The sequence below is a fragment of the Epinephelus lanceolatus genome, chromosome 2 (assembly GCF_041903045.1).
Source record: "Epinephelus lanceolatus isolate andai-2023 chromosome 2, ASM4190304v1, whole genome shotgun sequence".
Lineage (NCBI taxonomy): Eukaryota > Metazoa > Chordata > Actinopteri > Perciformes > Serranidae > Epinephelus > Epinephelus lanceolatus.
The window spans coordinates 41,448,653-41,474,985 of NC_135735.1; the positions used below are offsets into that span (position 1 = coordinate 41,448,653).

At 41.7% G+C, this 26,333-nt stretch overlaps 1 protein-coding gene across 1 annotated transcript in view; it reads left to right on the plus strand.

Annotated features, from left to right (window-relative positions):
- Positions 1–490: 490 nt before the first annotated feature.
- The window catches only part of adamts18 (ADAM metallopeptidase with thrombospondin type 1 motif, 18), a 77,435-nt gene continuing 51,592 nt past the window's right edge, over positions 491–26,333 (plus strand). The window contains exons 1-8 of the mRNA XM_033639122.2: positions 491–894; positions 1,201–1,282; positions 2,585–2,898; positions 20,709–20,997; positions 22,214–22,428; positions 23,470–23,553; positions 23,655–23,814; positions 25,987–26,092. Coding sequence (XP_033495013.2) covers positions 793–894; positions 1,201–1,282; positions 2,585–2,898; positions 20,709–20,997; positions 22,214–22,428; positions 23,470–23,553; positions 23,655–23,814; positions 25,987–26,092 — 1,352 coding nt within the window. The 5' untranslated portion in view covers positions 491–792. The remainder of the gene's footprint in view (positions 895–1,200; positions 1,283–2,584; positions 2,899–20,708; positions 20,998–22,213; positions 22,429–23,469; positions 23,554–23,654; positions 23,815–25,986; positions 26,093–26,333) is intronic.

Genomic DNA, 26,333 nt, shown 5'->3' on the forward strand with positions numbered 1-26,333 from the left:
ATGTAATGAAGTAAAAGTAGCCTACAATATTTCCCTCTCAGATGTGGTACACCTGAAGAAGGTATCAAGTAGCAAACACAGAAAAAGTAAAGTACCCCAGAGTTGTTCAGTACTTCACATCACTGACTGTTCTCATCACTGACAAAAGCAGAATTGTTCAGGTCTTTGTTATTACACTTCTATTTGAGAAAAATACTGGAAAAGTCACGTGCCTGCTGTCTATTTCCCCCACAACACTCTGCCACTACAAAGAAACAACCTTGCGGAACCAATTTTAAAACCAGTAAGTCATAGCTCTCCTCGCGAAGCTTTCAAAGTAGAAATTTACGAGCGGCACCTAAAGGCAGCAACAGTCCTGCTGCTGCCAGGAGGAGAATCTCTTTTTCTTCTCTTTTATCTGCGCGTGGTAAAAGATGCTGCGCGCTGATTGGCTGCTGCCCGCTGACTTGTGCTCCATCCTGCAGGCCGACTCTCACAGAGCCGGGCTGAGTGCTCAGTCAGCGCTCCTCCCGGTGATCCCCGACACCACTACCCACCGTTCCTCCTCACACACACACACACAGACATATACACACACACACACACACACATACACACACACTCATGAGTGCGCGCTGCGTCTGTGCGCACCACCGGCTGCTGCAAGCTGCCGACTTCACCTGAACGAGCAAAGCGGGGAACAGAACAACTAAACAATGCGTGCATATTGCATTATGCGATACCGCAGGTTATTACTACTTTTGCGCTCTTTTAGGAGGTAACGGGGGAGGTGTACGCTTGCATGCCATCACCATGGATTGCATTTTTCTTCTGATATGGACTTTACCCATCCCGCTGGTCGGCTGCACCTCAGTCAAGCTCCTGTCTACCCTCTTGTCCTGGAATATTATCAAGGCATGTGACACTTCCTTACAAACGTATACACTCTGAAATCCATCACATGCACCATTCTAGTTTGGGACCAAAACAAACATGTGTCTCTTTTCTGCATCAGCAACAAAGTGGTGTGTGCACTGCTTTGGTCACTGATTGTGGTGAAAAGAAAGACAAGTGATTGTCATCCCAAATTAGACGCGAGTGCACCTCATGTTTCAACAGAGGAGCTCCATTTATCATTATTTATCTTTTGGCTTCCACTTCTTGCAGTGCTTGCAACCTGTTGCTACCTGTTCGTTTATATCTTTCTTCTTTTTTTTGCAGACGCTGCACATTTATTGCTCTCACACCTCCCACACCGTTACGGCCAGCTATTCTCTCAGCGACAGCCACGGATTAAATCATGGTGAGTGCTTGTCTTTTGACATCTCTGGATGTTTCTTCCAGCTGGCTTGATTCCACGTTTGTAGAGAGAATGTGAATACACTGAGATATATGGCAGTGATGGGTTCAGTTATTGGACCAGTGGCTGCCAAAGATGATCTTGAATATTACAATTTTTATATTTCTACTGTTAAATGGGGTGTCATGTCTACATCTTACATGATGCTGTAAAAGAAAAAAGTTAGGAAACCACTGCTGCAATGGCTGGAGACAGGCCAATGAGTGCAGGGATTCCCTCTGGCTGCTTTGACCCATAGAAACCAAAGACAGAAGTTAGGATGATTTACATACTTTGATTTACTGAGGGAAGAAGGGAGGTGGACAGTTTTCCTCTGGTTGTGAAGAAAGCATCCCGATTCTCCCCATAGTCACGTTGCTGTTGGGTATAGGTGAAGAACATAGACAGTCAGGACCACTGTCACATTGCCAAGGCTGAAAGAGAGTTTGTTATAAAACTTAATGGTGTTTCAAGTTTCTGCTTTTAATGTGGAGTCTCACACCGCTCCGCTGTGTTGAAAAGGTTATTAAATAAATCATTTTAGCATGTTATCTGACTGGAACACCATGACAACTGTGTGAAATCAGAACATCATATATTCACAACCTCTGGTTCTGAAGTATTAACCCATGTGATGTATCGTGCTGGAGTTATGGCTTCTGTTAAAAGCCATCTGTGATCCATATGAAGTGCTGCGCTCTGAGCAACAGCTGAGCACTGAACCTTTCACTCCAGCACCAGATTCTCATTTCAGTGACGGGTTTTGTTTCCTATTGGCAGATCGGTTTAGATGCTGGTAATGAATGTTGTGTTCCAGCTGCATCTTGCAAAAATGTGACACCATGTGGAGCTGCTTCGATCACATCTGTGATGTTTGATATCAGATTGCTTTTATCAGTTATTTGAACTGTCAACAGCAATTGATTGTAAATAGTGCAGAGGCTTGTAGCTTTCTTTTAAAGGGGTAAAAGAGTGTATCCAACAACATTAGCTTTACAGCAGTAAAAGTAGAATGCAAAGTAATTTAGTATGGTGTCATTCGCTATTTCCACTGTCTCCACTGATATGTATAAGGAATGACTAAATGCAAATGTTCGCACTCCTCCTTGGCCAAATACACTTAGGAAAATGTTGGAACTAACCAACTGAAGTAAAAGGAGTTGATGCAGGATGTTAGAAAGTGTGAATGCCAAACAGCAGTCACTGAATAGAGTATTTGATGTTGGCGCTCTTACGTGACTTCCTTTCCATCATTCTTCTCCTCAGACTATGTGTTTGTAACCCCAGTGGAGGTAGACTCTGAGGGAGAATACCTGACCCACGATGTGACCAGGCAAATCCATCGCAACAGGAGGTCACTCTCTTCTTCCCTGCACTACCGGCTCTCGGCCTTTGGGCAGGACATGCACCTGGACCTGCATCCGTCCCCTGTGGTTGGCCCGGGGTTCACCGTGCAGACGCTTGGCTCAGATGGCATCGCCACAGTGATGGGTGATGTAGGGTTTCACAACTGCCTGTATCAGGGATTTATCCGTAACCTGTCGGCCTCCTCTGCAGCCATATCGACATGCTCTGGTCTGGTAGGTGACTGCCAGGAACTTAATGGCTATTGAAACACTGTGAGCTTTTGTCATGTTGTTGTTTTACTCTAAATTGCTGACAGGGTTATCTCTTTAAGCAAATTACATGGTTTCTACATGGTTTGAGAAAATCATCCCTTGGGTTGATGAAACATTTCCAAACCAGTCTAAGTTAAATCAAACATTTTCATTTTCTGAAAAGTTTAGAGGACATTGTGAAAACAGACTTTCTGCTCCACCCCTACCTCAAGCTCCATCCCTTTATGCCCTTAAAGCCCTCTGTCCTCCAATGACCTGATTGTTTTGATGCTTCATTGTCTGCACAATGCAGACCTTGGTTATATGGGTGAACTGTAACATGACATCATTACCCATGAGTGTAAGCATCGGTTTCTCGTGCTTTGTGAGGCACTTCTTTGAATGTTGGGAGGAGCGGAAAAAGAGAATGGAAGGATGAAAGGAGGAGAGCAGATGAGGAGAGAAATGTTACATTGCAGTGACAGTACAGCACATGAAAACGGAAAACACAAAATTCAGCTGAAGTGTTTATTGTTGCGCCAGCACACATGACAAACACACCCAGCGTATTGATCAGAGAGGACTGTCTGAAGAAGACTATATCGACTCATTCTCTCACCACATGTAAATCCTGCAAGAACTAATTTTGTTATCTTGTTGCGGACGGTGAATTTACAGAAAGAAAGATTGATCCACACTGGCTTTGTTAGTGGTGAACAGTCTAGCTGGCCCACAAGTCCAGCTGTTGACACCAGCACTAATTGTATGATTGTCTGCAAGTGGAGGACTGGTTGTGTGGCCTTGTGGAAAAGTGTCTTCATCACATTTTCCATGTTGTTGCCTTTATTTCTTTGTGTCTTTGCTAAGTTTTGGTCACTGTTATTTCCAGTTTTCTTCAGTCACCACACCCACTGGTGTGCTAGGTATATAAATATTAGAAAAAACAGCTCAGCATTTTGGGAAATTTGGATTCTTTCAAAGAATGAAGAGAAAAGATCAATAACGTCAGCTCCGTGGTATTATTACCGAGCCGGAATCAGGACAGGTTTAACCTGGCTTTAGCCCCATTAGTGACGTTAGCTTAGCTAAGTAGCCTACTTTGTGATTTGGGCACATTGTTCCCAATGCAAACCTCTAAGGCCCAGACGCACCAAACTGACTTTAAAGAACTAGTGGCAATGAAAGCCCACTTTTGCGTTGCCTCATGTCGCTTGTGTCTCTGCCAAAAACTTTCTCATGAACACATTGCAAAGACTACAGCTGATGGCCGACTAGCACAGATGTCCTGTGCCTGAATGAGAGAAAATAATCTACAAGTGTTGGTAGTCTATGGGTATTCGTCACTCAAAAGGGGAACTGGAAGACTGTTTTCACGCTAGTTAGCCAGTTAGCGCATTAACAACACAATTTTGAATTTAAAGCCTTGACAGACATCTGTGAGTTTATGAAAATACCTTGAACCTGTTGCTGTATGCTGCTTAGCTGGTGCTCCAGCTAGCCTAGCTTACAGGCTGGAAACACTGGGAACAGCTATTGTTCCAAAGTGATAAAAAAAAACCTACCAACACCAAACTCACTCATTAACATATTGTATCTGGTTTGTTTAACCCATACAAAAATAGAAATGTAAAAGCAACATTTTGTGTTTTCAGGGTGTTATGTGGTGCAACTAGCTAACCATATTGACATAGGCTGAAAGTGCTGCATAGGAGTAGGCTACTGAGTGAATGGACGAAGAGTTGTTTGTCAAGAATAGCAGCGATTTATGTCATCGTAAAACCAAAAATTGTATTTTCACATTTCGGTCCAGTCATAGCCGTCCTTTTTCAATTTGAACAGAGCCAGGTTAGCTAGCTGTTTTCCTCTGCCTCCTCTTTTTGCTTACGAAGCTTAACATGTTGTGACTCCAGCTCTGTACTTCATGCACGGGCATGAGATTTATAGCGAAGTTCTGTGACAATTTCAACCATTAAAACAATTAAATAAAATTCCCAATCTTTTCATGATGTGCTGACTTGACTTTCACTCTTAGGAAAACCAAATCACATAATTGGTGATATCAGTGATGCTATGTTTGGGCTTGAGTTATGGACTTTCATTGATTTGTGTTAACTCTGAACATTTAAGGTTCAGAAATTTTTCCACCACAAGTACTCTGTAATTAGGCCTACAATATGCATTCATTCGTGGTTTATGAGGTGCCTGGACCCTCTGGCCCACCAGCACTCACACATTCCTTGACATATCCCACACCAGCCTGGACCAGATGGACACACTACACCTCCATAAAAACCATACCTCCATTTATCATCCAGGCTTCATACCTCCTCCTTGTGCGCCTGCCCTGCTCTTTTGTCCTCTGTTTGCCCTGCCTCTACATCTCCTCTTGTTTGCAGCAATTAAAGCCAGGGTTTGAGTTTGAGCCGCCTCGCTGGCACTGCTAATCTTTGCATTGTCCCTTTCATTAGGCTAGCTCCCACTCACAATAAAACACCACTGACCCGTTCACTTAAAAGCGCTGCGAGAACACAATGTGATTGGGTCATGATTGCAATTGAATGGGCCGGGACGAACACTTTGATCTATTTTTTACTCCTCACAAGCGTTTGCATTGTTTTTTTTTCTTCTTCTTCCTCTTCCAAGTGCCACCCCAGGGCCATCGTTGTTTGGATGTTCACTCGGCCTGTTAAATTGACTCATGTTGTTATATCTCTGGCAGATAAGCATCATTGTTAGAAAAATAAAAGTTGAATGTAATGACAAGCGCTTCGAAAGTGAATTCTGGGCCTTTTCGTTCCTCCCTCTGTCGCCTTCTCTTAGTGCATCAGTCTGTGTGTCATTGTTGGACTGCTGCGAAGCTTAGAACAATGAAAGCAGTTGACCCTTGCTTTTCATCTAGGCCTCTACCCAGAATATTTGGATTAAGTACAAATGAGGAAAGAGCCATTCAAGCCTGCTTGATGCAGTGATGGGCTCGAGAGAGAGATTAAGGTGGGATTTAAACAATGCAAAGAGGAAAAAGTCAGAAAAAAAGAAAAGAAGATGGGGAAATCCAGGAAAACACAAGAGAGAGAGAGAAAAGCAAAGAGAGTGAAATAATGAATGAGAAGTGAGCCAGGCTGGGCTGGGAGCGCTGCGCTAGAAAGAGAAAGTGTTGTGCAAGAATAATGCGAATTCATTGTCTGGGTGGAAGCTCCCAGGGAGGCTGGATGGTCTCTTTATAGAGAGTTGGAGAGATGGACTGTTTATATCAAAGGGCTTTGGAGGAGAAATGGGGTGAAAGCAAGAGAGGGGGAGAAAGAAAGAAAAAGAGCTTCCTCGTACTTCATGTCATTGTCTCCTTTCAACAGTGCAGAGGAAAGAGGAGAAAAGGGAAAAGAAAGTGTCTGAAATAGGGTTTTTGGACTTGACCCTGCTTGCTAATAGCAGTAGAGATATCAGCACCAGCTACTGGGCCAAACTCTTTTTTTTAACGTTCACCCTGGCCTGGGCCAAGCAGATGGAAGTGGGATTCCGCTGTTTAAATGAAGACCAGGGCGAGATGGTATTAAGAGCAGGGCCGGATGGATGGATAACTGGCAAAGAGGGATTTTCTACTGTAAATCCCCATTAATTGAACATGGTGTTATTTGTTGCTTTTTGATTACACTCTCCGTGTCCTTATGAAGCACCACGCTCATGTTTTCGAGTGAAATTAAGTTGTCTGTTCCTTTTGCATGAGAGATGAAAGGATGTCGTTTCAGATGTAATGCTCTCTGATTTGAAAGAGGAGGGGTGGAGCATCCTCTCTCTTTCTTCTTTTGAGGGTTTCTCATCTGAGGTCTCTTTTCTGGTTGACCCCAATCCTCTCTGCTCGTGTGTATGGGGGTGGGTGGTTGAATGGTGTCAACCTGGACTCTCACAGGTCCTAGTATGAAGTGAAGGTTCTCTGTGAATGCGGAGTAGAGAAGTAATTTACTGCTCCCCTCTGTCCTTCCAGCCCCTTCCCAGGATAGGATTCTTCTCTCTGGGGTGAAGAGGGCAGAATGGAGACCTGCGCTGCCGGGCCTGTGCTGGTGCCCGTGAGAAAAATAGTTAAACTATTTATCCTCAGAATGTTATTGGAATTTTGACACTTGTTTGCAGCTTGAAATGAAAAATGAAAAACTACAGTAGACAGATAATTAAAATAGTGAAAATACACCAAAGGATTTGCACTGATCTAAGGCTACACACTTTCTAGAACAGTAGGAAAAATAGATATTTAAAACGGGTCAGTATGTCAGTTTTTTCTGTTTGATTGAATAACTCTTTGGAGTACCAGAAAATGGCAAAGACGAACCATCAAAAAAACACATCAGTGTCCATGGTGTGAAGATGACACCTTCAAATTGCAACTTTTTTTTTTTTTTACGACCAGCAGTGTGTAACCCAAAGATGTTAAATTTAGATTTTCAGTGCTTTAAGTCAGACAAAAGAAGCAAATCCTAAAAATGGGTGAAGTTGGGACCATCAAGTGTTTGGCTTTTGTGCTTGAACTGAAAGGTCCAGTGTGTAGGATTTAGAGGGGTTTAAGCAATTTGAATATTTTATATTAAGTATACAATAAATAAGAATTGTCGTGTTCTCTCTACCTTAGAAACATTGTTATATCTATATAGGGAGTGGGTCCCCATCCGCGGCCATGTTGCCCAGCCTTGTTTCTCGCCTAAAACTGACAAACACTGGCTCTGGGGCCATTGGCATTTTGGAAGCAATATCTGCCCAGCACCAAATTGCCTCACTTAAACATCATCTGAAATATCTTTTCCTGCAGATGAAATCATCTGAATTTGTTTTTTCTCTGCTCCCAGTTGGCTATGCTATGGCTATGCCATATTTAAGACTCATGGGCAATGTCAGTGTTGGAGTGATATTTATACAATTTGCATTATTTGCATTGGACTTTGTGAGCTTTAAGAAATACACTTGCTGCAACATTTTTAAAGTTGCCCTGTGTTACTGCTTTAAATGTAACACCTTAGGCCATTACTCACATGACATGTCTTCACTACTGAAACATTTGAGTGTTGGATACACCCCATGCTGGGCTGACTTTTGGGGCTGTGGCTGAGCTGACCATGACCTTTACTGTGACCTTTTCTAAGCCCCTGTAGGCCAGGTCAGAGACAGGTTAGACTCTATGGAAACTGAGCTCCGAGGTTCAGAGTGACCAATAGGTACTGTTAAAGGGATCATTATTTCTCTTACTGTGGCGTTCTCTAAGTACTTAGGTTGATACACTGTGTGCATAGTGGATGGTATCAAGTTGTGAGGAAGCCACGTGATTTAATAAAAATCAAATCAGTGAAGGAAGGAAGTTGAGGTGCATGGATAAGAAAAACACAGGACTTTTACCATTGTTTGTGTCCCGTGTGAAACCAAAAGTCACTGTTGAGTTATTTTAACAATGTAATTAATGTGTCATATATCACATTATGTTAATAACAAATTTACTTATTTTAACCCAAACTAGGATGCTTTTTCTAAACCTCACCAAGTACTTTTGTTGCCTAAGCCTAATGAAGTGGTTTTGGTGCAACTGTGACCATTTCACAACGTTATCCTAGACTCTTCATCACTGAACGGCTAACCACACTTAGCAATTTCATGAGCAACCACATAGCTTGTCTGTGTTACACCTTCACTACTTCTCACAAGATTTGTGAAAACTGTTATCCAGATACATCTCGTGGAAACTGTTTAACCTCATTTTTTGCACTCTTCATGAACTTGTTGTAGGATTTGTGATTGGTCTTACAATGGTGTTCAACATCAAACTCAGCTTCATCTGTTTGCAGAAAAGAACCTTTAATCTGTCCCCCGAGGTGCGACTAAGTAAGAGTCTATCCATTTTTCCTGAAACTTCCTTTTCTCCTCAACCACACATCAGTTTCCCTGGTGGCCTTTTCATCTCACTTCCACATCAAACTACCAAGTCGTCTACTAAAACTGCTAATAGCACTATCATTGATGACCGCACATTGTTCCTGCAACACGTGCAAGGAGCCATTAGTTGCAAGGCAGCCAGTAGCTTTCTACAAGTTGTCCTTTCTAACCTGACAGATGCTACTTATGGGGCACAATTTGACACAGTAGTCGAGTAGTGTATTAAATGGAAGATAATTAAAATCAAAGTGGAAATGGATCACAGATGGTTTAAATGTAAATATAATGCTATATATAATATAATTAAATATAATATGCAGTTCATGTCATGTTGAAGGGGGCCACACAAAATGTTTCTGACAGCTGCCATTGGCCTACGGGTTGCACTTTTAGCAACTATGGCCCCTTTCACATGGAGATTGTGCTATAGGGCCGCTGTCCATTCTTCATCCCACCTTTGCATTTTCACACAGAACCAACCAGCAGCAGCATCATTTCGCTCCAGTGTGTGATTTTAGACAGCATGCCGGCATAGTGGAATCAAAAGCGTTGGATCCCTGACCCTCATTGTTTTCCCAATTTGTGGACATTTTTGACCAATGCTCTTCTTCTATGAGTTAGCCATCTAACTGATTCCAGCTGCTTTTAAAATCTTCCACAGTGGGTCGAAGACATAACACGTCGTCTGAAAGTCACACCTGTGCCGCCCATGATTCTGTCCTGCCAGCTGTCCAAATTTATACTGACAGCGTTTTAGTGCTGTTACTACCTCTGATACTGGCTTAAAGGCGAGACAACTCTGTTCACCAATTCCATGATTGTACCTTTTATACAGAACAGTTAGGTGGCATAACAGCATGGAATTCTTGCCATGAAGAGGCAGTGTAAAAGAGGCATATGTGTTAGAGGGTAGTAACAAATGATTTATGTGGTTGTGTGGGTTGGAGAACTTGTTGGTTTAGACCATCTTTTAGAAACTAAATTTATCATGAGATGAGGATCTGTCCGATACAGTCTGATCTGGCTCAGCAGGCAGCATTAATTGAGTGATCACATTGTGTGTTTAAAGTAGTTTTATCGCAGTGTATGTTTGAAGTTTGCATCACAGTGTCTCGGTTCCCTTTCCTTGTCAGTTGCCTCTGTTTACATTTCTGTAGTAACGTGGCTTTAGTCCTGGTGAGCTTCTCATAATGCAGACTCTTAGAAAACATTATAAACTAAACATACTTAACCATTAACCATGGTTAATCTCGGGAGACTTCTTGATTGTGTCGGCCTAATGACCCAGCAACCCCCAGGTATCACAGTTTACAGCTCAAATGTGTGTTTGCACACCCATGTGTGAGAGAAAAAACACTAGAGAAAGTGTCAGTACACACCTCCTCCTTTCTCCCCTTCATCTTTCAGGCAGCTCAGATCAAACCTGTCTGATGGTTGTCGTTGACACGGTGCCGCGTGTTGTGGCAACCAGCAGTGACCGTAAGAGGGGAGCTCAACCTACGACCTCTGTCTGTCTCTACCAGGCACATAGCTCCCTGTGGTGTGAAGAATGCATTTGCTCTTTTCCCGGGGTCTCGTTAATGATGCTGCATGTAGTCTGGCCTCTGCAGGGCTTGCGGTTGTAGAGCACATCACTATGTGAATATATGAGAGTTTGCGTTCCATTACTTGTTGGGAAAATGTGACATCCTGTCTTGCAAAACTGTTGCTGGCATCAAAGCCTCTTAAGTCCTTTGGTTGTTTTGTACAATTGAATATGTATGACAGGAACAATTGATGATTTAAAAGTCAGTTCTACTCCAAAACTGCTGTATGGGATTTTGAAATGACATTCAAATATCTGAAAGAGTGTCCGTAAACTACATCTGGAAAGTGAAACCGTTTGGCCAAAAGGCATACATTTAAACACTCACTTGTTCTGTTTGAATATTTAACATGTGTAGATGTTGTAATCCCATTAGACTCCTTGTGGAGCTGAGACAATATATGATTACTCATCCGTAGGGCTGAGACAACATATTATGTGCATGTGTTTGTCAGTGTGCTCCAAATCCCTTAGGCTTTAGTAGAGTTAAAATGACACTTGAATGACCAATTTCCAGCCAGCAGTCAGGCCATTTGTACCTGTCTGTTTTCTGTAAAGGCCAACAAATTGGAACGTCTCCCTACTACAATATGCCTCTCTGGCTTGGCCATAATTCAGCGACTGGGCTGGGCCACAGAGGAGCTCAGAGCTTGGCGCTACAAGAGGAGAGTGGCCCGGAGCCGTTCCCTGGTGGTCTGGACGCTGACAGTGATGTAGTGCCCACTGTTAGATGCCAGCAGGAGAGGGGGGTCAGGCTCTCAGCATGGGTGTGGGATGTTGTGTGTGTGAAAGGGAGAGAAAAAAAACAGAACGTCTGCATGCCTGCTTGTATATGTGTGTGTGCTTGTGTGTCCTTTCTAGTCTGTGCAAGGTCTTTCTCACACAAGACTAATGGCTGGTGTTGAGGTCCTCAAGTGGATGCTGCAACTTCCACAAACAGAGCCCATACATCAAATCTGACCCACTATTGTCGCCAATGCACTGTATTCACTGGTGCTGTGGTAAAACAGCCCAGACTTATGGTAAAAAAAAACAAGTACTGCCAAGTTCATGTAGAGTATCAATGTATTTTCTTATTTAGTCTTTGCTGACTGCGATGACAGCTCAATTCAGAGTATGTGTTGTGTCATTTCCACAATTGTCTACATGGGCTATGCTCTCTTCTGGGATCTGTTGATATTGTTGCTTATGTGACAAGTTTTGTTTGTAAAGATAGTTAGAGGCTGGGTTAAGTGGCGCTTCTTTGGACTGGATGACAAATGAAATGAAAATGGATGTATGGTCTCTCAAGACAAGGCTGGATGACCTGTCCACATTGAGTAAAAAGCAAAGTTTACGTTGTTTTTTCCAGTGTCTAGCTCTGCAGGTGCAGGGAAATGTCAGTCATCATGAAACATTAGTAGTCGTAGGTACAAGAGGTCAATAAACTACAGGACAGTAAATATTTCTTGGTGTTTGATACATAGCAACAGTGAAAGTTTTATTTGAAAGCGTGGAAATGAAGTGAATCTATCATTCTTTTGCATCTGTTATTTAGAACTTGAACCAGGTTTTGGTCAAACTCATCACATCTCTTTTTGGAAATTACATTGCCTCCATCAGTGCAGACACTAAGGGGAATGGTGCAGTAAGAAGAAACCATAAAGAGTAGCCAAAGTAGGGACATGTGGAATGTGGAGAAAACAGTGGATTTGGAGCTCTCGCGAGCCCCCCTCTGTCTGACATTCTGAAAGGGGCTTTTCACCTCCATCGTCCTATATGAACAGGACTTTTGAAAAAGAACACAGCTAGCTCAAAGACAAATTCTGGTGTCTTTCAACCGTGGTCTTATACTCATAATTAGAGATGCACTAATCTGACTTTTCAGTCCAAAATGCCAAAACAGATACCTCAGCTTTGGGCATCGGCAGTTACAGAGCACCACTCTGATACAAGTGTTTAATTGATAACATTGTGTGAAAGAGACTGGGATGATTCTTTTATGTGTAAGGCCACATGTGGCTTGACTTAAACATTGCCTTCCTAACTTTGTAAAACAAAATGTAACAAATAAATACATAGATATAAATTTGAAATATCACCGAGCAGTTTGTTGTTAGCTCCCTCAACTATCTCCTTAGAATATAACTCAGTCTTTCACCCTCTGTTCCCTTAATGACAGGACACTCTTTTGGTGTATGCAGGGGCTGTTCATGTTCAGAGCAGTATGGGTTTTGCTTCATAGTTTTTGTTTTGTTTTTTCACTGGAAAATTGTAGTTATCACCTTTTTTTATACCCCAGCGGAGCTATCAGACCTGTATTGCTCCAGGTTGGAGCCAGGAAGGATAACACATGGTGACACGCATGGTGCAGCTCCTTGAATGGCCACTAGAGGCCGGCTCCAAAGGCGAGTCAATCCCTGCAGAGCCCCCATGTAAAAATGTCCAACTTTACAGGAGAAGTAAAAGTTTGTAACCTTGTAGAACAAGCAGTTAATGTCTCTAGAGCAAACTTTCACACATTTAAATTTTGTTTTGACTAAAAGTTGTACACAATGGAGGGTGTGGCCATTTGAGTGACAAGCCCTCTGACAGGCGTCTCCCCTGTCTATGAGTCATAGCCACCCTTCGCTCCTCCACAACTCCACCCATTCATCCTAATACATTCACTTAAGGCTCCGAATAATCCAAGATGATGATGGCCAAAATGCTGAACTCGAGGCTTCTAAACATGGGTCCACAAACAAATGGGTGATGTCATGGTGGCTACGTCCATTAGTTTTATACAGTCTACAGTCTTAAACAGGTATAAAAAAAAGTTCTTGAAAGGGATCAGTACTACTTTTTTCAGCCCTGGAATTGTGTGAAAAATGAGAAGTAATCTGTGACTGAATTAATTCATGCCCTTGAATATACTATAGTATTTTATCACCAGTGGATATGGCAACCTATTATAGCAACAGTGTTTTCCTTTGTGCGTCCATTATAACCTTCAGTTCATTCAGCTCCTCTGGGTGTTAGGGTGTGGCAGGCAGATATGTAGAAATAGCAAACTTCCCATCTCTGCAACCTCCACCTTTCCAGCTCCATGTGCTAATGCTGGAAAATGGAAAAATTTCAACCAAACAAATCACAACACATTTATGTGCATTCCAGCAGAGTTAAGTTCAATAAATTACCCTTTTACATCATTTGCATCACAGCATCTCTGAATTTTCAAGTCAGTAGAAGGGTTAGGGCTGCACTGTAACCTAGTTAAAGAGCAATTAACAGCACTTTGAAGGAGGACATTTCCATTTGTATGGGCTGGTGTGGGAGTAGTCCTCCTGTTCCCTACTGTGTCCTCATGGGATAGTGAGTGGGACCGTGCCCAAAGGCTCCAAATGACAAAAGACTAATCCAACACCATTAGTTTCTCTCTTTGTGTCTGCCCACCTCTGCTTTGTTCCCCAGACATGCTCATAGGGTGTCAGTAGGTTGTTCAAAGGCAATTAGTGAACCAAAACAAGACCCCGGGCTATTGACACATTGTGATCCTAATCAGTTGTACATGACGAGGGTTAGAGACATACTACCAATAATGGAGTGGTTGCAAATGGCTACAGTTCACCAATCCTGTTGTACTTCTATGAGCACAACTGTGCGCTCTGACATACACTCATTTGAAGTTAAAGGAGGAGAAACTTAACAGATGCAATGACAGGGCATAACCCTGTCATTGCTGCTTGGCTCTTGTCTGTTGTGCCACCTTCTTCTGATCCAAGATCCAAAATTACCATCTCTTTTCTACCCGGTTCTTAACCCATTTTAAAGACACATAATTCTCTTGAGCAAACTGTAATTACTCAGATTGTGATTCTATTGAATAAGTTTGATGCCTGAGGGGCCCTCTCTGCTCCTGTATGATTTTTTCCCCCTCACCACACACTGTTCACGTGACTCACTGCTGAGCTGGAGAGCAGATGTGCTTTAGAGCTTGGTAATCACCGGCTTGGGGCTTCTCGCCGCTCGGCACTAGTCTTTAACAGCATGTAAGCACTTACTCATTTGCCTTATAATATCATGGTAGGAAACCTTAAAAGAGACTACATTATACAGAGACAAGCTAAAGATGCTGTCTCCCCTGACATACACCGTTATGTTGCCAAAGAGAATGAGCTGTTTGTTGAAGCGTCTTGGATCGGCTTTACCCAAGGAAAAGTCTTGAGGGAGTTTTTTAACCCTCATTTTTCTTATGTAGAAACTAGTGTCATTGCTGACTGGAGGTGGCCTGGTTCAACCTCTGATCTGACTGTGTGAATCTGTGTGAGAGTCACAGAAATATTTGAGTCTGCATGTGAACGTGGGAGAAAAGTTAAGTGGTGTTTTGCAGAGATAGCTCATCCCTTTAATCTAGCCAAGTCTTACAAGTGTTAATGTACAGAGATAACTAGAGGTCTGCTTTATCAATGCTACAGCTGGCCTTTCTCTGGTGTGTGGAGGGCGCTTAAACTCTGTGAAACTCTATACAGCTCATCTGTCTTTTTTATTGCACATCATTAAACAAATAGGCCAGCACCTGAGCATTGAGTTTGACACAGGCATGTGGTGTTGGTCCACTGATGAAGTTCTGTGTAGGGCTGCAGTAGGTGATGTTTTACTTTGCTGGGTCTAAAAGGCAGGTAACTGTTATGTTGTATTAGTTGTTCTGTCCTTGATATTCATGAAAACACAAAGCACATGCTGACAAGAGAAAATTAAATCCACACATACACACACGGCACCATTATTACCATCCCTACAGATGGAATAAATTTCCTGTCATTATCATCACAGACACTTCCATCTGCTAACTGCTGGAAAAGAAAGTGTAGAGCTGGCAGATGTGATACAGCAAAAGAGAGATACAGAAAGAGAGAGTGTTATGGATGTGAGTTGTAGGTTAATGAAGTAACTTCAGACAGTTGGGCTTTTTTATCGTGTTATTGTTGGAATGCAGTTTCCAGGCAGGTTGGGCATTACTCACTAATGACATCACCTTTGTATGATGATGATTTGGATGAGCTAGAATTAGACGTACTAGAGTCTGGTAGATTTCCAGTTCTGCTGGTCCGGTCCAGTGTACAAGCTTAGACCAGTTTGATTTTATGCAAACCGGCTGAACCGTCATTTGTCATTATGGCATGTCATGGCAAATTAATAAGTAGCCAACATCAGCAATCTGTGCCAACGCCATCACAGAGCAAGAAGAAGAATTGATAGAAAGCAGGAATGAAAGGCAAGGAGGAAAAGATGATTCACTCTGTTCCTACCACCACAGTCCCTGCAGCACTGGTTGAGCAAAGCACTCTTGTTGCTAAATGGATTGCCCACATCTTGCTTCTGGGTAGCCACACCAGCTGTTTGTAGTGCTGTCCTTAACTATGCCTGCATCAGCAACCTCTTTCGACAGTAGCCTCTTTTACACTGCCAGATTTTTGGCGATGTTGGACCGTTTTGCTGGCAAGCTGCGAGCGTTTAGACACACAGAGCCGGATTGGTGAGTTGATCCGAGGTGCCCAATTTTCCACCTCGGAGGGTAGTCATATTGGCCGAACCCTTTTAGTTTAAAAAGACCGAGGCACCCTTCCGCCACGGGAGGGGCTGTTGAAGACTTGTGGGAAGAGCTGTTGATGACGCCGCACGTGCAACCCACTGGCGGTGGATAAACAGGAAACAGCTGATAGCAGGAATGAGCAGCTAGTACTGGTAGCAAGAGGGAAACGTAAACGTGACAGACACTGTAAAGATGCGCAACAGGGGAGACAAGGAATTGTGCACCTGATGGGCCGAGTTACGAGAGAATTGCCGAAGGACTGACCAGCTGCAGCTTCCCTCGGAGAATGTCACTGTTTACGTGACACTCTGAGCTACACGTTTTGTTACTTGCTCACGCCCCCCATTGCCCCGAAAAAGGCACATTCTGTATTAACAAAAGTAGGTAGGCGGCATTTTTCTGCACTCCCCGATTTTGTTTTTACACTGCCAATGCTGAAAGAAGACTGATTGGGCTTTCCTGCAAATTTGCACAATTCCTATTTAAAAAGGGCTAGTGTCACGGTGCTAACTCCAACTTGTATTGCAATAGTAATAAGCAATATGACAACATGATTAATGTAGTATTATATTTGTTTATAATCAGAATAACACAGTGTCTGACAGGCTGTGTGCAATTTACTACTGAGTAAAGCACCAGCAACATGAGGGAGATCAAATTTCAGTGAAAGTGGGCGGGGGGAAGCACAATATGTTTGTTTACTAGAAAGTTTATGTGTTTTTTGGGGAGACGAAACGAGACAAAAGGGCTCTCTCATCTTATCTCTCTCTCGGGAAAGTGTGCCATTATTCTGCCTTGCCTGTTTGTATAAACGTACAGTTGGGGGGCACTGCTGTTCTGCCTTTAAGCCGGCAGCTGAGGTAGTAACAAACATGAGTCTCATTATTTTTCTTTCATGTGCAGCTGCTGAGTCAAGGGTGACACCTAGTGCTAAAATTTGGTACACTGGTCCGATATTTGGCTTAATATCAAACTGGTTTCAAAATGTTTCCACTGGCCCAACCCTAATATGCACTGCAAAAAGATGAATAGTGGAAACCACTTCAAGTAATCACACTTGTCTGGGTCAAATTAATAAATCTAAGTGTATGATTATTATATTTTTTTTTCTATTTCTCTGGTAGATTACACCAAATAGATAACTGTGTATCTACTACATGAATATAAAGTAATGAAACAGGCAGCATTGCAATGTGTGAGTTTTATCGACTATGTTAAAATACAGTATAGCTGTTTCATTAGGTGATTGGGCATTATCAGGCCACATGATTATGTGCATTCATTTTCTGTCTCCATTACTAGCAGCCACGACTAACAATTAAAAGCTTTGAGATGATTAAGTGTTTTTATTAAGAGAAAATTTCTTTTTTTCCCCGTCATGATTTCAGTGTGCACACAACATTAGCGTCACATAGCCAGCTACAAGGTTACTTCGAGACAAAGTGTCATGGGAGTAAAGTTAGAAATAAATAGACTTGAGATAGTTTTAAATCTTTTTTAATGTGTTGTCATGTATGACAAAGCCCAATATTAAACTTTTAGCAGACTACTTGATTACTGTAATCGAACTATTGAAACAGCATTTCTATAGGAATGACTTTGTCCCAAACATTTTGATCCATTTAAGCAGTTGATCCCTGTAACCTTGATCACTAAAGCGGTTTTTACTGTACAATATAATCTTATATTTAGGTGTAAAACTCTTATTTTCATGTCATATTAATAAGCTCAGTCTAATTTTCTAAAGCCATTGGTTGAGGGGAGCAAAAATTATGAAATTATCTCTCAGTGTTGCGGGATGATAACACTGATAATGTTTGACAGAAGGAGCAGTCAAAAAAATCAAAAATTAAAAGTGTTTCATCTTTAACAGAGGAATATTTGATGAGGTGTATATTTTTACAGGTCAGGTCCGTTGTAAATGCCAGACAGAAAGACAGATGAAAAGATGGGTAAATGAGAGGCGACAGCAGTGTGTGCTGATGGGAGACACCTCCTTTGACCTCCTCGAGCTCTGTTTTGAATTCCAATCTATTTTGGGAAGCGGCAGTCATTTTTGCCAAGGACCTTCTCTTTCTTAATTCAAGTCTTTGATTTGATATATTTTATTCATGGCCCAGGGGGTACATTTTCTTTCCAACCTTGTGCTCGCAGGTGGAGCCTTTCATTGCGATGCCGGGGGAGCAGGTAGCTGTGAAGTATCTAGCTCAAGGTTGTTTTGGCAGGTACTGATGTGCTGGAGTTCAAACCATTGACACTGCAGGACAAAACTTTCAACCACTGGACCATGTGGACCTTACATGTAGTCAAAATAATGAAGTTTGACAGTTAACTTCCTGTAAAAGGAACCATGGAAGATTGATGGATGGAGAGGATGATTTATGAACAGATGAAAGATGTGCTGGCAGCTGGACGGTTAGAAGGATGGATGGATGGAAGGACAGAGGGATGGATGGATGGTTGGAGGGACGGATGGGGCTGATGATGGCAGCCTGCCATGTATCCAGGCACTGTTTTGACAACAAGAGCCTCGCCATGGCTTCCCTTTTGTCTTGCCTCTGTTTATTTTGCCACCTGCTATACTCTGGGGGAATGGGGTCAGCTCAACAGGAGCAGGGCCCTGTCACACACACACACACACACACACACACACACACACACACACACACACACACACCTCAGTAAGTTTCTGGGGAAGTATATGACACACACATGTACACAAAAAGGTCAGAGGTCATTGGGTCAATGGTTGCACGTATGTGTTTTTGATAAACTCAGTGAGCGTCTGCTCCTATGGATGTGTGTGTGTCTGATTGATTGCACAGCTATTTTGTGTGCATTTGGTGGGTGGTGGAGTGAATTAGGTAGAATTCCATGGTCAGACGGAATGTTTAAGGTTCAGTAGCTCAGTGTCTCAGTTCAGAGGGCAGCTCAGGCAACTCCACTAAAACAAAGACCCAAAACACAGTCTGCTGCTGTGACAATATGGTAGTAAGCTGGACATGTTAATTTGCTTTGTACTTCTTCTGTGGACAAAACATGTAAACAAAGGCAGGAGCTATGCAAATTTTGCCCTTTTTCTGCAGCAGTGAAGTCAAATGTTTTCAATGTTAATATGACAAGAAAAACCATCTCAAAACAAAAGGTAGTCATTACAGCTGCAACTAATAATTATATTCACTGTCCATTAAACTGTTGATTATTATGGTGAAAAATATCTATCAGTACTTCTCAAAACCCAAGAGGATGCTTTAAAATGTCATGCTTGGTTCACAGTTCAAAAGTATTAAGTTCTACAAGAAACCAGAAAATATTCACATTTAAGAAGCTGAAATCTGAGAATTTTTACTTTTTTCTTTAAGAATTACTTAAACCGATTGATCAATTATCAAATTAGTTGGTGATAAATTGAGTAGCTGACATCTAGTGTAAGTGATTAACCCTGTATCACCTGGTAAAACTGGCTTGATTTCTTTCAAAAACATGGGAAGAAGGCAATTGACGAGAGGAGAAAGTACCCAAAAAATTTGCAAGAAATTAGTAAAAAGAGAAAATTAGGTAAAAAAAAAAAAAAGTTTAAAACAAACAAACAAGGAAATGGAAAAAAGTGCATTATAAATTATAATAATTCTGAGCTGGAATTTTAAAAATGTGATAATAATAATAATAATAATAATAATAATAATAATAATGATAATTATAAATATAGTTTTTGTGGGACATTTTTTTTTACCAAGTTGCTCATTGGCTTTTTTCCTATGTTTTTTTTCTAAAGAAATTGCACCTTGCTCAGGGTTCAAGGGTTCAAATACTTGCGAAAGGCATCTGAAAGCAGCACAAGAAAAGTGATGTCGCTCCAGGTTTCAAAGGGTTAATTGATTAGCCACTGCAGCTCTAGTAGCCATATGTGCGATCAGTGGAACATTAGTTGACTTTTTCAAAGTGACATATAAGTCAAGGAGTAGATGAATGAGAAAAAATCTTTGTTTTTTCATTTAGAGTTAGAACTCAGATAAGCATTTGTAGGACCAAACATTGCGTCCAAACCAATTCTTTTCCCTATTTGATTTTCAAAATTGAATTAAATATTGAAAAAGAACAATTACAAAATAAACTTTATTTTGAAGAACAAAGCCAGGAACTTCTACAACAATGTTGTAATTGATGATAAAAAACAACAAGTCCTGCAGTGTAGTCTGCTTTGAATTAATTATGTTTTGAGGTAAAGCCCTGACCTGGACTTATCTGTCTCTGGTTGGACACATTTTAGATGATGTTAAAATCAATTGAAAACAAAGCTCAGTTCAGTAATTTAACGCTATTCTGTCTTCCAACCAAATAAGACATCATCTCCTTTCAACAGCTGTATACTGTCACACTATGCACATCTGCCTAATGTTAGGGTAGGTGGTAAGTGTAGATAGGGCTGATTTGGGTGGGTTTGGAAGTGAAATGTGTGTTAGGTCTCTGTTTAGAGTTGGAATGATTGTTGGCTTCATTCAACAGCTGCTTCAGCTACAGTACACTGTAGCTCTGTTAAAGCCAGACGGAGACTGGACAACTGTGCTTTCAAATACCATTGCAGAAGTAGTTTCTGCACAGTATGTGAGGCGCACTGCATGAGATTTATAAAACATATATGATACACAGTTATCCACTGGTGTGGTGTACATTTTTTAACCAGGTTTTGTGGGTAATCTGTGGTTTTCACTCATTGTCCATGTATTTTGTGTGTGTGTCTTCCAGTCAGGTCTGATCCGTGTGTCTCAGGAGGAATATCTGATTGCCCCGCTACCCCAACACCTGGCTCAGCAACACAACTACAGCGCCCCTGAGGGTCACCATCCGCATGTAGTCTACAAACGCTCAGCAGAACACATCGTCCAAAGAAGATCGAGCAGCCCAGAGAACACCGCTTCTTCCACACCTGACAACCCGTACCTCCACCATCACCAGCAGCAGCAGCAGCAGCATCACCATGACTACCAGCATGGAAAGCTGCAGAGGCAACACTTCTGCGGACGCCGCAAGCAATGTATGTAAGGGAACCTAATATTCCTTTTATTTCACCATCTAATAAGTGTGTATTTATGTTAAGGAAGTGATGTAATGGTTTATTGAGTTGTCAGTTCATGCACTTTTCAGCCAAATTATACATACCAATAAGTCTTAGGTCTGCAGACATGACTGCTGTGTAGGATGTAAATCAGACAGACCAGCATTTTTAGCCACAACACTCATTTGCTAGTTTACAGAGGTTTCCCTGAAGTGCACACCATGAATTAACATGTGGTAAACATGCATGCGACTGCAACATGCATAATTCAGATAATTATTCACAGCACTATTAACTCTAAGTATGCAAATACAACATTATGATTGTATTTTAAAAATGCATTATAGTGTGAGGAGAACTGAACAGAGTTCCCTGAGGTGCTGGTAGCTCCATGTTCCTTTGCTATTGTGAATTTATGATGTAATCTATCAAAGCAACAACGTAATATAAAGGTAATAATCATATAGGAATATAGGAGGGACTGAAGGGAGTTCACCCTGGTGCTCAGGATGCAACTGTTTACTGAACAATAGTATACAGTAGCATACAGTGTAGGATCTTACTGGTTTACATTGAAACCAAAGGCTGTAGTTTTTGACTTGTTATTGACTTTCTTGTCTCAGTATAAACTTTATTTGGCCGTCCATATACCAAAAAAGGACGATTCTATTTAGATTCTGTTGTGCCAGGGTAAAGAAAAGCAGTTTGCCCATTATGACACACTACATATTAGCCTGAGGTCTCTGTAACATAAAGCATTGTCACAGCATTATTGCATATTATCAGCACTCCATAACATGAAATGTTAATTTAATATTTTATAGAATGGTTAACCCTAAACCACTGCAGTCTCTAGATATGTCTGCATTCATTATGAAGATTAATGTCTGTATTAAATGTTTTTGAGTGCACTGTGTCCATTGTATTCAGCCTAAGGCTACTGAACCCTCAGGCTCGTTCACAGTTTTATCTACCCTTCTAGTGGTGAGAGGTAGGAAGCAGCGTGGGGAGTGAATTTCCTGTCCTTTCAACACCAGAGCCTGTACTCTTATCACCCGGCACGAGCCAGGAAAAAGACAGTTCATTCATTTGACCCTCACTGCCAAGTTCTCTCTCTCTCTCTCTTGCTCTGTCTGTATCGTTCTCCCTCCCTCTGTCTCTCCTCCCTTCCGTCCTTCCCTTTTTGCCCTCCTAGACGCTCCCAAGCCTCCCGCTGAGGAGCGTTTCATCATGCCTGATGAGTTTGCGATACCTGAGGCAGACGGGCCAGGAAGGGCAAAGAGATCGCCCATTAACTCCAACAGGGTGGGGAGCCTGAATGTGGAGACCCTGGTGGTGGCAGACAGGAAGATGCTGGAGAAACACGGCAGGGACAACGTCACCACCTATGTCCTCACCGTCATGAATATGGTGAGGGTGGGAGAAGGGAGGGGAAAGAGAGGAGGAAATAGCATGTAACATAAATCTGTTGTACTGCTCTATTGCTCTTATTGTTCATTTATGTAACATAGGAGAGTCAATAGAACGGTACAACCACTGGCACTTTATGCCAAAGTGGCAAATGGTGAGTCAGCAGATGTTACACAGGCTACCTAAATGCTAAAACCTGATTAAGCAGAAGTTTTGTCTAAATTAATATTCTTAATAAATTTGATGTCAAAATTTGGAGGGAAGGTTAGTAAGCTACAAGTCTGTTTCAAGTTTTTTCAAATTGAAAAGGCATGTGAAAATGGACAAAGAAACATTGATCGGTAAGCCCAACAGCATTTTTCCCTTCGCTGTACAGTGCTTTGGTAACTTTCCAAGGACAGTTGTAGTATTCACTTCTTTTACTGTTAACACTGTTTCCAGTACAAAGTAGCCCACTGATGTCTTCTTTCTGTCATCAAAACTGATGCAACGCTGAAAACACATGAAGCAGTGTCAAAGTGTCGCTCGCTGCAATAATAACATTCTTCTGTGGCTGAGAGGCGTGTAAATGTGTTTCAGGTGGGAAGAAATTCTTTGTAACATAGGTCAACAGGCCATAGGAGTCACAGGACTTTGTTAAGTGATTGGTTGTGTGTGTTCTCTGGCCACTACCTGCAGCTAAAAGTTTAACTATCCCCAACTTTTAATTTAGCAAAATGTAACAGCTGTGGCTCAGAGCGGCCCCTGCAGCTTTCCATAGACCTTGCATGGCAGCTTGCTGCAGGCTGCACTTCACCACTGCTTGGTGTGTTTTCAGCATATGAGCTTAAAGAGTTTGACCTTTACCGTCCATATTTTTGGGTGCAAGAAATGTTCATGATCTAGGAAGTGGAGTCTCTTCTGCTTTTCTATCTGTAAGCTAGCCCAGATAAGAACATTACATTGTATTTCTCCACATAAAATTAGTGCAATCAGAAAACCATAGCTATTAGATTTGACATGTGGGATATTTCTGCTTAAACTGTTTTCTACTCTTTTCAGGTTTCCAGTCTTTTCAAAGATGGCACCATTGGGACAGACATCAACATAGTGGTTGTTAGCTTGTTGCTACTGGAACAGGACCCAGTGAGTGGATTCAGACTATAGTTCTGCAAATTTGTGTTGTTTTGCACTGGGCACTGGTGACTGGTAGCTCTGTATCTGTAATTTTTTCCCTTCATTCCCAGTTGGGCTTGACCATCAATCACCATGCTGACCAGTCCCTCAACAGTTTCTGTCAGTGGCAGTCAGGTCTGGTGGGGAAAGGTGGTAAACGGCATGACCACGCGGTTCTCCTCACCGGACTGGACATCTGTTCCTGGAAGAATGAGCCCTGTGACACCCTGGGTGAGACTGTGCTCAGCTACCCTTTACAAGCCAAACATCCTATTTTTTTACCAAGTGGGAAGCAGCAGTTGATACTGTGGAGTGTGACGAAGGTTTTAGGAGATGTGCGAGCTGTCTTCCGTGGTGACAACCAAGAATCCACTGCATGACATAAATGTTGTAATTTTTGGCATGTAGACAGGTGTAGAGGTGATACTGTGGGTGCAGACATTACAAGAAGGAGTGAAGGAAGTTTGACAGGTGCAAGCAGAAGAGATTGTAAGTGAAGAATGGTACCACTGTGACTGAAAGCTACATTTTATTGGAGCGTTTTTACAATATCTTAAAGCCAGGCATGTGTGACTTTTTTGGCATTTTGCCTTTCTTGGATTGTGACTGCGTAGATGCAGACAGGAAACATCAGAGAGGGTATAACATGCAAACATGTTGCTTGGCCAGAAATGCAAACATGACCTTGATTAACTGTCACTTGAAGGGAGCTTATCAAAAAGTATCCTGCCAGAGGGACACAGTACAATTACATCTCGGCAGCACTGAAGGGGAAAACAGTTCATCACTCTCCAGTGACTTTGTATTGCATGAAAGTGCCTCCTTTTCAGTTCTGTCTCCTATAGCAAACAACAGAAAAATGCCTAAAAGCTGCTGTGTGGTTGGATGCACTACCAACAGGTTAAGGAATACAGAACTAAGTTTTTATGAACTTCTGAACCTAGAACTGAGCCTTTAAGAAGACATATATGGATGCGGATGTGAGATTAGTCGGCACTGAGTTTTAAGGAGAGACCAAATAAGTGACTGATATAAAAAAAGAGGTAACCACCCCAACATTTTCACTAGCCTCCATGCTGCTTTCTACTGTTTACTAACTTGTTTTTGAGCATTGTTATGATGCTGAACATGACAGATCAGTGGCTCGTTTTAGCAGATTTTCCTGTGTTTAAAAAACCTGCATTTACATGCTAATTTCTGTAAGATAAAAGATAAGCAAGGTAAGAAGGAGGGACACTGCGATAGACAATTTTGTTTTTCAACTTTGTTAATATACCTTTTCCTCTTTGGTAGATGGATGCTAAAATAATCCTCTAACATGCTGAAATCTAACGTTTGTAGCTAGTTACAGGCATTTAGTTAGCGTGTCATGCCTTGGTTGCAAATCCTTTCGCCTATTGTTTTCCCCTCTGGTGTGCATGGTTTTCAGTGACATGTTGCGCTCGGTCTCTAAGGTAGTCTATCATCTGTCATAATTTTATATGAAAAATCTGTGTGAAAAACAACAAATGTGCAAAACACCTGGGTCTGAATAAGCAAGGTGAAAAATCTGCAACAGTGTAACAAATGAAGTGACCAGTGATGCACTTTAGGGTGAGTTTTTTTCAGTGTACCTATACATCTTGAGGCCTGTAGGTACAAAAGGCAGCTGGAACAACATCAACGTAGCCAACTAAGCTTGACTAATACCATAATCATATTGCTTTCACACCACTAATTATTAGTAATCTCAGGACAGCACTTTATCTCATTCACTGCATGAGTAAAAAAGGTGAAAGGTGACTCACATTCTGAATTATTTATTAAATTTATGTAACTTCCGTATTTATGTATGTTCTGCCAGTGTTATTAAAGTTTAACATCTGGCTCTTTAAGTCACAGGCTCATTCATCAGCCACATGTTGATGTTTCTACTGTACATATTCTTATATTTTTGGGTCCATTGGGAGAAACTGCTGCCAAAAAAGACAGTGAGAAAAAACAGTAACCACAGGATATTTTCATCAGCTTGTTCAGTAAATCTTTTTCCTAATGCTGTCTGCCATCAGCAGTTGTCCTCCTCTAAACTGATTGGCTTTCAAAGTCTAGGAACAAACTTAAGTAAAGCTGTCCAGGGCTTGTGAGATTGCTCTTTGCAGGTGTGAAATCCCCTTTTATGCAAGCATACATGTGCGCAATATGCAGATATGACAAACAGTTGCTGCCTGCCAAATTTGTCAGGTTTCAACGGAAAGAGTGTGCTCAGTTACACCACAGAGACAGAGAAAATGCTTTTATGTTACAGACTTGAGGTTTTATTATTATTTTATTATCCTTACCTTACCTCACTGCCTCGCCTTGCCTTGCCATACCCTATCTTACCTTACCTTACCTTATTTGTCTTTTTTCTCTTTCCCTCTGCAGGTTTTGCCCCCATTAGTGGAATGTGCAGCAAGTACAGGAGTTGTACCATCAATGAGGATACAGGACTGGGCTTGGCCTTCACCATTGCTCACGAGTCTGGACACAAGTATGTTTTAACAAAAACTGCATCACGGCAAGCTTTACAAGTCACACAGTTTCTGAACTCCACGATAGACCACACAGACTTAAACAGATGAAACCATGTCAGACTGGAGTGTTACTTTAGAGCCAGTCACTATATTGGCTCTGTGTTGTGAGTGGATGTAATGAATCTATATTTAATGAAATAAATGTGGTCTGATTTAAAGAAACAAATATACTCTGAAATAAGAGCATTACGTTAGAGC